Genomic DNA, 12,662 nt, shown 5'->3' with positions numbered 1-12,662 from the left:
CATAATGGTTAAAAAAGTAAAAAAAAAAAAAAAAAGGTACTGGAAATGTTTCTGCCTGTGAACCTGTGGACAACCAGTCTATTCCTGTCATGTATAGTTTTCTGATGCATTTTATCTATTATTCCTTGTTTAGACACCATTTCTTTTTACTTCTCAGATGAGTAATTTCTTAGGTAAGTGCAGCCATTCTTTTCGAATTCTGAATGGATTTTGAAAATATTTTGAGTTTATTTATACTGTGTCTCATTTTAAAAGGAATTAAAAAGATTACTTTTTAAAACCTATAAGGTTTTTATACTTTTAAGAAAATCTGTATTCAGAAATCAGTTCCTCATACAGGTGAATTTGTACATGTTAATACAATACAAAAAGACTCACTTGGGTTTTCCTGAATTACATGACTATCCTAGTGAATGTGTTTTATAAGTAAATTGGTAACAGGCTTGGATGGAGAGGAAAGGGGCAGGGCAAAGCAAAGAAACAAAATAGGAGTGGTGGCCATTTTGAAGATGAGTCAGAAAGAGAAGGAAAATTGTCATGTAAGATAATGGAACAATGATCAGTTTAACTGTGATCCAGTTAACATTTAGAACAGTTTTAAGAATATGCTGATCAGTATTGTTCACGGTGGCCAAGACGTGGAGACAACCAAAATGTCCTGCGATAGAGGACTGGATAAAGAAGCTGTGGAGCATGGACACAATGGAATGCTACTCGGCCATGAGAAAGGATGAAACACTGCCATTCGTAACAACATGGATGGACCTTGAGAATATTATGCTAAGTGATATAAGTCAGTCAGAAAAAGCTAAGGACCAAATGATTTCACTCATATGTGGATATAAAACTGAAACTCCTGGACACAAATAGCAGTGTGGTGGTTGCCAGAGGGAAGGGGGTGGGGTCTAAAGGGGAACTTAATATATGGTGACCGGAGAAGGTATGAATTTGGGTGGTGGGCACACAGAGCAATATACAGATCTTGTAACATAGAAACCCACACCTGAAACCTATATGATTCTATTAATCCATGTCACCCCAATAAATTTAATTAAAAAGAAAAAAAGAATATGCTGATTATATAAAACAAAAAAACCCAAAATGAATCATTTAAATGTGTTACTTTATAGTGATATGTTTGAATTCTTATTTTTGAATTTTCTTTAATTTCATTGTTTAAAATGCATTTCTGTGCATCTTTCAAAAAACAAGTGAGCAAGATGTCTTGATATGAATGGGGACCGTCAAATGGAAACATTAGTACTATGGAAGTGCTAGGTACTCCTAGGCTCTACATATAATTTTTAATATTTCATAGCACATATTCATCAAAAATGAAAGTGATGCCCTGGCCAGGTGGCTCAGTTGGAGCATTGTCCTGTACACCAAAAGGTTGTGGGTTCAGTTCCAGGTCAGGACACATACCTAGGTTGTGGGTTTGATTCCTGGTCGGGGGTGTACAGGAGGCAACCAATCGATGTTTCTCTCTCAAAAAGCATTGATGTTTTTCTTTCTCTCTTCCTCTCTCTCAAAAAATCAATAAAAACATATCCTTGGGTGAGGATTAAATAAAATGAAAGTGAGTGTACATAAAAGGCAAATACAAAAATTCTTGCACATGGAATTTTTTTTAGGGTGCTAGGTAAAGATTCATAATCCTGGTGTGTGAAAGCCCAACTATAGTAGTTAAAGATACTGTAATATTTGCTTATCTGATTCCATCACCCGAATTGACTTCTGCTGTTCTGTTTTAGGTGTGAGCACTTTCGGTCCATGTTCCAGTCTTACTGGAATGAGGACATGAAAGAAGTGATAGAAATTGACCAGTTTTCTTACCCAGTATACCGTGCCTTTCTCCAGTTCCTCTACACAGACACAGTGGACCTGCCACCTGAAGATGCCATAGGTACCTCAGTCACATTGGGACTGGCCAGGTCACATGGTCGGAAATATAGCTCCTCATCTTCTTATAGTATTGAAACATGAAAAGTTTCAGGTTTATTGGCTTTTAAAAAATATTTGAAGCAAATATCTTTAAAAATAATATTGTATAGTTATGGTTAACCATTATGCACATAGTTTATGGCTGGACTTATTTTAATTTTTTAATACTGAAGTATAACTTGACAATAGATTTAACATATCATTTTAGAAACAAAATGAGGGGGAAATTTCATTTTTTGCCTTCCTTTGTACCGTAGAAGAAGTTGTATAAAGTGAGTATAGGTATGTTTGGGGGGTTGGGGAGGTAGGGAGTTACAAAGAGAACTTAATAAAACTCAGAGTATATTATTCACTAAGAAACTTCTGCTGATTTACCTACATAACTGCACCAAAATGAAATAAAATTTTTTTTAAAGTATATACATATATATATAATTATGGGAAATTATCATAAACTTTATTAAAACTACTACACTTAACTTTTAGGTCTTTTGGATTTGGCAACATCTTACTGTGAAAACAGACTGAAAAAACTTTGTCAACACATTATCAAGCAAGGAATCACCGTGGAGAATGCCTTTTCCTTATTCTCTGCGGCGGTCAGATACGATGCAGAGGTAACTTAAAACCACAGACAGAAACTCAGACCACCCTTATCCCGTGTGCACCTTTCTCTCCTTTTTCTCACTGCGGCAAGGACCATGATGAGTAACTTCCCTTCTATTTAGGAAATCAAGGAAGTCCCTGATCCCTGAACAGTGATATCTGGCCTTGCTTCTTTATTCTTTGTTCATAGTTTCAAAATTGTTATTCTTCTACTTTCCTTTTAACTAAGATAAGAAACTGAGGTCCCAGCAGCTGTACTGCCGGTTGGAATATGAAGTGCACACCTATTGGACTAACAAACCAGATATTTTAGTTCAGGTATTTCTCAAGGTCAGCATATATATTTTTTTCAAGACCCACTTTGCTGTCTCCCCACTCTACCCTTTCGTAAGCCATGGATGCGAGATGATTTATATCTGTAATGAAATTCTATCATTGTCTAATTATAACACAGTTATTCATGCGTAAAGAACTTGCTCTGGACTCTTTTTTATTTGTTTATTTTGCACTGGATTGAATTCTTAATTTGGGGATTCATGGATCTCTTCAGACTCTCTGAATGAAAGGGCCTTGGGAGTCTGAAAGTTTGTGTTTATGTGCATTTTCTTGAACTAAGGAACGAAAGCATCATCAGATTGTAAGCTCTTCAGGAGCAGGAACTGGGTCTTGTTCACCTGTGTTCCCTGTGGTGACTGGCACCTAGTAGGCTCTGGATAAGTGTTTGTTGAACCAACTGAAGGGAGCTGGAGGGACACTTAGTTGAACTAAAGGCTGGTATGGTTGGTTTTACAAATTCATAGGGAATAAAAGATAGCCATGGCTTTGGAGTTCAGGATGTCTAGTTAGGATATCCACCCTAAGTGGCACGATTTGTCTAGTCGTATAAGTATTCCGTCATCATATTGTGATACAGAATACCTGATAGGGAATTTACCAAACCCCTGCAAAGATCTGCAGCTGTGGCCTTGGAGATGTGGTGGAGGACAGACTTCATCTTTATCACACTTAGGGATCGAACTGGACCATCATGTTTTGTATTTTCAAAATGTATCCTATTTTTATTTGAGATCATATTATGATTATAAATATTTGATAAGGTCAAATATAGCTGACTTTCTCTTTGGCCCTTTCAACAGATGGAATAATGATCAGAGGATATTCTAATAGGAAACGGAAGTATAGTTTTCCCCTACCCTTTCTTTGATACTATGAGCTTCTTTATTAGAAATGCTATTTCCTTAGAATTAATTTCCACCCAATGATATAATTTTAAATTGGCCAGTGCTTTTCTCTCCATTTAGTGATTGATTTTAGAATCTTTTCTGTGTCTCTCCATACTCCTCCTCACTACTAGTTCCACATTTTTGGGATGGGATCTTGCTGACTAAAACCACCCGAACAGAGGCAAATGTCCTGGCTTTAGTTGCTGGAAATTTCTTCCTCACTTCTAGCTAATATGTACCCCAGAAAGTTTACAGAAAAGTCTTATGTAAGCTGATCAATTCCTTGACTAGTTTTCATTTTTCTTATATTAAATATAAATACATTAAAAACAAAACCCATGCCCAGCCGAGCGTGGCTCAGTGGTTGAGCGTCGACCTGGGATCCAGGCGATCGGGGTTCAATTCCCGGTCAGGGCACATGCCCGGGTTGCGGGCTCAATCAGTGCCTCTCTCATCATTGATGTTTCTCTCTCTCTCCCTCTCCTTTCCTCTCTCTGAAATCAATAAAGATATATTTAAAAACAAAACAAAACAAAAAAAACCACCATTATTTGAGACCACAAATGCATGTGATCTCCCAGAGTCTGCCACAATATGGGCATATAGTTAGTATTCAAAAATATATGTCAAGTTAAATGAATGAGTGAATATCTTTGAAACACCTAATCATGAAGGTGTGCTTATTTAAAAAACTTTTTAAAAGTCCTACAAATACAACACGTTCAGTTTAGAAAAATTATAAAATAGAAGACAAAAAAAGAATCACTTCTTTCGAGGCTGTTTTTATTGATTCTGATAGGAGTTGCATAATTGACTAATATACTTTTACATTTTATTTTCTGAATGCTATTGAATGTAGTAAGTGAATAAATGAAGTCTTTAGAATATAAAAATAAAACTCACTTACTGTATCTGTTAGTTGATGAGAAGCTACTACTAAGCCTGTTGAAAATATCTGCAAAAACTATTATTTTCAGTAGCTCAACTTGGGGATACTAGATGACTTTACCTTCATTCTGTGGGTTCCAGTGCTAGGAAGATGGAGCCCACCTGCTTTTCACGTTTCTTGCCTTTTCTATAAAAGTTGTTGTTCTTCCATATGTCCTTTTGACAAGGTAATTTTTTTCCACCTACATGATATTCTTCTTTGAATAGATATATTTTGAGTGTTTATTATATGCCAGGTACCATGCTGAAACTCACATCAAACTCATTTTGAAATATAGCATTATTGTGAATCAGTACAATAGTAATGTGAGGTTTTCAGAGGTCAGATGTGGTGGGGCATAAAAATCTGAATTGTTGCGTGGCTGGTTGTGGCTCAGTGGTTGAGCATAGACCTAGGATCCAGGAGATCAAGGTTGGATTCTTGGTCAGGTCACATGCCACAGTTTCGGGCTCGATCCCCAGCAGGGGGTGTGCAGGAGGCAGCTGATCAGTGACTCTCTCATCATTGATGTTTCTCTCTCTCTCTCTCCCTCTCCCTTTCTCTGAAATGAATAAAGGTATATTTAAAAAAAACAAAGCTGAATTGTTTATTGTAAGGTTGAGAAAAATCTTAACTATCACTCTTTTTCATTCTTGCATATTCTCACTGATGTTCTCATTCAGAGTCAGTTCTAAATTTCAATGTTCAGGGGTCTGCACTGAGAGAGCAAAAAAGGGGTATGTCCATATGTTTGTGTGGGCCCTTCTCCACTCTGCCTAAAATTCTCATTTCATGGTGGCCAGAAATGTGAAACCAGGACTGTGCAGCTTAGACGTTGTTGAGTTCCTGGTGTGATAGGACCCTGAGTACCTTCACTGTTCCAGCCAAGTAATAAAAATCAAGCTATTTATGTTAAGAGCTTTTAGTGGAATTTGTTTTTATATACTTAGTCTTTGTATATATTCCTGGTACCTAATTGATTTAATAAGTACACGTTTCAACATAGGAAGGAACAAACAGCATTATAGTGGAGTTTTGCTGGGGATGACAGGATGTATTAGCCAGGCAGAAATAGATTTTAAATTTTTTCTGGTTTATAGCCTGTATATGTTACTTTCCTGCATGGTGGTAGTTGGTGACTTCCATTTGTCTGGCTGAAAAATCCAATCTCTGTGAATATTCTCTCTCTTATCCATCTGAGAAATTGGTGTGGTGGAAGTTGTGTAATTATTCTTGAAGATATTTTTATTTATGAGAGCATGAAAGTGAATTTAAGGTCCTTGGAAATTTTTTTAATGTGTCACTTTAGGTTGACTACATCTCTTCATCACTTTTCTAATTCTTATAGTCTTCTCTTCCTTAAACTAAATAACTCATATCTTAATTCTTTTCTCTGACTTCTTGAATGTGGTAAAACATATGATATGGACTAAAGTTGCTTTCAGCTTTTTAAAATAATGTCTTTAAGTATACCTAGACTATATGATAACCATGAGGAAACTTCCCCTCATAGACCGTGTGTATATGGGGGTATTATTTTGAAGAGTCAGATGAGATAGGGAACCATTGCTTTTGCTGTGTTGTGAGTAAGTAGTATGTGTTTTTCTGACACCTACCTGTGGCCACTTGTTTGCCTAATTTGAGGTTTCTGGACTCAACTATCTTATTCTGGGGGAGGGTGAGATACTTGGGGTGAGGGGTTTGGAGAGAAGTAATTAAATTAAGGTTAATAAAAAAAGGCCTCTTTTTGTTTTTATTTTTGTTATGTGTGTCCAGGATTTAGAAGAATTCTGCTTTAAGTTTTGCATCAATCATTTGACAGAAGTTACACAGACGGCAGCATTTTGGCAAATGGATGGCCCTCTGCTAAAGGAATTCATTGCTAAAGCCAGTAAATGTGGAGCCTTTAAGAACTGAAGCCAAGGCTGCTGGGCTTTGTGGAGTGCTCTGGAGCACGGGGGATGGTGTGTCCTTTGTGCTCTACTGGTGATATAATTCTGCAGGTAAAACCATCAGGTTTTTTCATACCTGAGACACAGTTCTCTGGGTAGGAATATATGAAGGATGTATGGCTTTTCCTGAACCTACTTTAAACAACTCTTGTTTCCAGACATGTATATTTTAAATGTGACTGTAGGTTTGGCTGGAACATTGTAAAAGGGTAAAAGTTCAGCTGGTTGTTTTTTGTTTTTTATTAGAGGAATTTATGAACTTGGAAAGGGGAAGTTTGTGGCAACTCTCCTGGCTCACATATCAACAACCCTTTTGACACTAGGAGTTGGGATAGTTTGTGAATTGTGACATAGACATGGAGGCCCCGCCATGAATTAAAGATGCTGACTTTGGGGCTTGTTGAAGTGCTGCATTAGTTACTAGTCCAACTGCCTTACTGTGAAGGGATAGCTGAGATCTTTTGAGGCTTTTGTTTTTGTGTTTGCACTATTGATGGACTTTTTTCTTAACTTCATGGTGTATGAAAATAATACTCAGTTTAATATGAGTTAAATCTATTGAAATGATAATTAGGTAGAGATAAATTTCTAGGTTAGCCAAGATTTCTCTTAAGGCTTAAGCACATGAAGAGTAGTGATTTAGAACTGTCCGTGAAAAGTTGATAATAAAAGAAACTTTGGACAAAGGTGAATATTTTATAAACTAGAATCTCTACTATTATTTAATGATGTTTTATTTTATTAGAATCAAATTTGAGAACTCAAGTTTAAATTGCCCCCCCACACACCTTTTCCCCTATAAATACCAATCATAAGAGGAAAACTGACATATTCAATATACTCTTGCCTTCCTAAATTGGCTGCTAAGTCATCAGATCTGCTACATCTGACTCAAAGAAGAGGTTCTTAAAACCAACTCTCTTACAGGACTGAATGGAATTCATCTTCTCTTACCTAGATCAAATCCATCACTAATTTGCTTGAGACTTTGCCAGCTTTGACTTTTGATTTTCCTCTCCTTTTAACTGTGTTAGGTCTAATATTTAGCACAGTTCGACCTTGAAAAAAGATCAAAATTACGGTTTTTTTGGTGGTTCTTTTGGGTCTGGTTCTGAAGTGTGATTTGGAAGGTAAAAATATTCAATTCTGAGTTTTATCATGTGTCAGTTGAATTTGCTTTAAGAACAAAGGTTCATTCAGCCCTCTGGCCCACAGACTCATTTCCATTTGTGGGAACTCTCTTAGGGAACTGTTTCCTGCCTAGAAGTTCCTCCCTTCTGAACTTGGAGCCTAAATACATTTTCAGAGCCAAATTAACAAGAGGGTGAAGAGATGCAGCAGCTATTATTTTTAGCAATGTTTTTAAGTGTGTGGTGGCCTGGAGTGAGGGCCCGAAGCTAGGAATTTATTGGTAGGTAAAATATATACAAATCTAGAAGTCCCAGCCCCCTTTTCTTGATCATGTTGCAAGTGATTAAAGCCCAGTGATTAGGTTAGAATTAGTTCTGCAACATGATAGAACTTTTCTTACTAGGTTGATAAATACACATTGATTTGATTATTAATTATGATGGGTAGTGTTTGTAACAATCACTGGTCTATAGGCTTCTTATAATCTGGACAAAACATAAACTTCAGTATGTTTACTATTGCTCTTACTTGAAAACAAGAACTATAAAAAGCACAAATTAAAGTAGTAGGTCCATTTCCATACATAGTTCATTCATTCAACAAATATTTACTGAATTTCTAATACAGGTGAAGAACCACTTCTCATATTATTGAGTAATTTGTATGAGTATGTATGTAGTGAACAGGAATAAGTCCTTCAAAACTGCTTATCTTTTTTTTAAAATACGCTTATTTTTCTACTTTGTTTTGTTGTTAATCATAGAGGAGATGAAAACTATTCTTTGAATTGCTTTTTTTCATCTGATGTAATAATGAAAGCCAAAGTATTCATATTTCCTAAAATAGCCCTAAATATACTGTTGATCTTACTGGAACAATGTTTGATACTCTAATGTATAGGTTGTATTTATGTAATGTTTAGAATGACATATTAATAAAGTTATCTGTTAAAACAGGCATGTAGTTGCTTTCCCCCCCTCAAAAATCAGTAATATGCAGCCATAAAAAGAAAGGAAATTCTGACACATGCTGCAACTTGGATGAACCTTAAAGACATTATGCTAAGTTCAATAAGCCAGTAACAAAAGGACAAAGACTGTATGATTCTACTTATGTGAGGTATCTAGTCAAATTCAGAGACAGAAAGTACAGTTGTGGTTCCCAGGGGCTGCCATGGGGAGTCACAGTTACAGAGTTGTTGTGCAAGATGAAGAGAGTTCTGTGGATGGACAGAGTTGATGGTAGCAAAACAATGTGAATTTACTTAATGCTACAGAACTGTGCACTTAAACATGGTTAATATGGTAAATTTCGTGTGTATTTTCAACAGTTTAGGGAAAAAATCAGTACTATGGGTCCTAGTGTTATCAGGAAAGCCCGGTGGGGCTCGGGGCTGCTTGTCACCGTATCCAGTTCAACGGAGGCAGGGTTGAATCATATACGGCATTTATTGAGAAGGCCGGCCAACCAAGACGACGGAGCATACGAGCATCCAAAACCTCTCTTAAGGAGTGACCTGAGGGATCGGGTTATATGGGGCAAACTGAGGCTGGGAATGGAATGCAGCTATGTGCAGTCCTGGAAGTCATTCTTTTGATCTTAGTCACCTGGCGATGTCTTGATAAGGTGATATCGTAACCCAGTGTGCACAGCTGCGCCACCTTCTTAATTGCTTCAGTCCGGGATCAAGGGGAGAGCAAGGTGCAAAGGCCTAGGAGAAAGAAGCTTAAGAGAAAAAACTTAAATCCCTGCTCACATAAGTATATGTGTTCTACAATTTTATAAGTAATATAATTATATTTCAGACTAATTCAGGTGCTCAATCTTTGGACAGTATAAGTGCCCCTATCACTAGCAGGTATCAGGCTAAAAACAGGTACCACCATGAACATGTGTCAGCTGTTTCTCAACTGCACACACACACACCCCTATAGAAGTCCTTTGATTTTATTCCTGCTGAAAGATGTGTCTGAATCCTTTGGGGTACTTAAAAATGAAGGGGAAGACATAGCCCCTGTCCTCAAGGAATGTATAAATTATTAGGAAAGGTTGAGGAGTTAACAATAACATATTTGTAAACATCTTTTTATGATAGAGAAAACCTAACAGTTATTAATATGAGAAGCATATCTGAAGATGATTGTGTGGTGTAGGGGAAAACGTAAGTGTCCTTTTACCTCATTTCCAAAACAACAGGTGGCACAAGCAGGGGCTTCCTGGTGGGGGCTGATGAGCTTTCCAGAGCTTAACATAAGCAAGTTTGATTAGAATGGAGAAAAGCCAGGGTCTATTTAGTGGAAATGTTGGCAAGGGGAGGGTATGTGTATGTGAGTACATTTATTTCCCATGGTGCCAGGCACTATGCCATGCTGCACATACATTTTTTTTGTGCCCATATCTTGTACCATAAGATAGGCAGGATTAGACTCAGGTAGATTAAATAATTTGATTCAAGTTTTAAGTAGTGAAGGGAAACAAGATGGCCTCGTAGGTAACAGCTGCACCCGCCGCCCCCCACAATCACATCAAAATTACAACTAAAATACAGAACAACCATCACTCAGAACCTCCTGAAATCTGGCTGAACAGAAGCCCTATAAGGAGGGAACTGAAGAAGGACCGAGACCAGTAGGAGGGGCGGAGATACTGGTGGATTCGGTCTGAATCATGGAGACGCAGCCGCGGCCCCACACCCAGTGCTGTGGTTTAAACCTGGGAGGAACATCTTGGTGGTGGAGGTTTCCTGGAGGAGCGAGGGGTCCCAGCCCAGGGCTCCAGGGCCGGGAAGAGAAGTCCCCACAACTTAGGGCTGTGAAAACCAGCGGGGACTGTCACTGAGGGACCTGGAGGCTGCAGGAGTCCCAGGTATTCCTCTTAAAGGGCCGGCGCACGGACTCAGACGCGCTCCCTCTGAGCCCCAGCACCGGGCAGCAGCTTGAAAGGAAGGAACTTGGGGAGGAACTAACCTGCCTGAGGTTGGGGCGAGAGTTTCCTCCCAGGCAGAAGAGCTGGCAGAGGCCATTGCTCCTTTGGTGAGTCCTCGCCACACACAGCCGGCAGGCAGGCGCCATATTTGAATCACCAGCACCTGACTCAGTGATTCCTGGAGGCCCCGCCCCTTCCCACCTGCAGGCTCATCCAGGCTGTTTCCAGTGGCTTTTCTATGCAAGTGGCTTCTCGAGCCTCATGCTTAGGACTCTCCTAAAATCTCTCAAACAAGCAGCAGTGTGCCCCCTACGGCTTGATAAGTGGCCTGGCACTAGTGGCAGCTTGCATTGGCTCATAGCTTGGCCTCTCCTGGACACCTCCCAGCCCAGCACAAGTAGCAGCCAACTATGGTTTGCTGTGTAGCTCACGCTGGGTGGCCCTGGGCAAGGCACTGGCACAGGCTGACTTTGCACCTCCCGGGAGGCCCCAGAGACAGTGCGCCTGGTGGCCAGATTCAACCACGCTGGATTATAACCCTACCACATCCACGAGTGACACTCAAGGGGCGCACTTGGTGAACACTACAGCTCCACTGAAGTAAATCCTGCTCCATAGGGGTGTCTCCAGCACAGCAGCTCTTTGGCTGTAGTTGGTCCTCACAGCTGATTGACCTGGGGGTCAATTCCTCTCAGTGACACCAACAGCGACCAAGGCTCAACTACAACAGGACAGTGCACACAACCCACACAGGGGAGCACCTAGAAGGCCCAGCTCAGGTGACTGGGGAGGCTGAGCCACTGGACCCTACAGGACACCTACTACACAAAGCCACTCTACAAGTTCCAGGAGACATAGCAGCTCTACCTAATACATAGAAACAAACACTGGGAAGCAGCCAAAATGTGGAGGCAAAGAAACATGTCACAAAGGAAAGAACAGAAGAAATCTCTAGAAAAGGAACTAAACAAAATAGAACCAAGCAAGCTAACAGATACAGAGTTCAGAATTACGGTTATAAGGATGCTCAAGGATATTAGTAAGACTATTAAGAAAACAAGTGAGACCATCAATGACATAAAAGTACTAATTTGAAATGAAGGCTACCCAAACTGAAATGATTAATTTACAGGGAATCAACAGTAGAGTAGAATACGCTGAGAATCAAATCAGCAATTTGGAACATGAGGAAACAAAAAACACCCAACCAGAAGAGCAAAAAGAAAAAAGAATCCAGAAATACGAAGGTAGTATAGAGTCTCTGGGACAACTTCGAGGCCCAACATTCGTATTACTGGGGTGCCAGAAGGAAAAGAGAGGAAGAAATTGAAAACCTATTTGAAAAAATAATTACAGAAAACTTCCCCTACCTGGGGAAAGAAATCGACTTACAAGTCCAGGAAGCACAGAGGGTCCCAAACAAGAGGAACCCAAAGAGGCTCACCGCAAGACACATCATAATTAAAATGCCAAAGGTTAAAGACAAAGAGAGAATCTTAAAAGCAGAAAGAGAAAAGCAGTTACCTACAAGGGAGCATCCATACAACTGTCAGATGATTTCTTAACAGAAACTTTGCAGGCCAGAAGGGAGTGGCTAGAAATATTCAAAGTGATGAAAAACAAGGATCTACAATTAACGCATTGTATGCAGGAAACGTATTTATACGTTTTACGTTGACTGGTAGTAGAGCGCGCGATAAAAACTACCCACAAACAATGTGTTAAGATTGCTCTACCCAGCAAAGCTATCATTTAGAATTGAAGGTCAGATAAAGAGCTTCTCAGACAAGGAAAAGCTGAAGGAGTTCATCACCATCAGACCAGCACGACAGGAAATGTTGAAGGGTCTTCTTTAAGAAGCTAATGAACAAAAGAATCTGACGAACTAAATAGATCCAGAGACATTGACGCATGCAACAGATGATCATATTTCAGAGGAAAGAGGGAAGGGGG

General features: G+C 39.2%; 1 protein-coding gene across 8 annotated transcripts in view; it reads left to right on the top strand.

The window, feature by feature from the left end:
• RCBTB1 (RCC1 and BTB domain containing protein 1) overlaps positions 1–12,026 on the top strand; it is a 50,746-nt gene extending 38,720 nt beyond the window's left edge. For 6 of the 8 annotated variants that reach the window (XM_081129456.1, XM_081129453.1, XM_081129455.1 and 3 more), the window contains 3 exons: positions 1,755–1,906; positions 2,431–2,561; positions 6,478–12,026. In XM_081129456.1, the coding sequence (XP_080985582.1) occupies positions 1,755–1,906; positions 2,431–2,561; positions 6,478–6,618 (424 nt within the window). In that variant the 3' untranslated portion in view covers positions 6,619–12,026. The other 2 variants (XR_013998252.1, XM_081129459.1) reach the window with 2 other exon arrangements.
• The last annotated feature ends 636 nt before the right edge of the window (positions 12,027–12,662 follow it).

Source organism: Miniopterus schreibersii, assembly GCF_964146895.1.
Source record: "Miniopterus schreibersii genome assembly, chromosome: 2".
NCBI classification, from domain to species: domain Eukaryota; kingdom Metazoa; phylum Chordata; class Mammalia; order Chiroptera; family Miniopteridae; genus Miniopterus; species Miniopterus schreibersii.
Note: the sequence above shows the minus strand (reverse complement) of the source record. Positions and strands in the feature narration are given on the sequence as shown.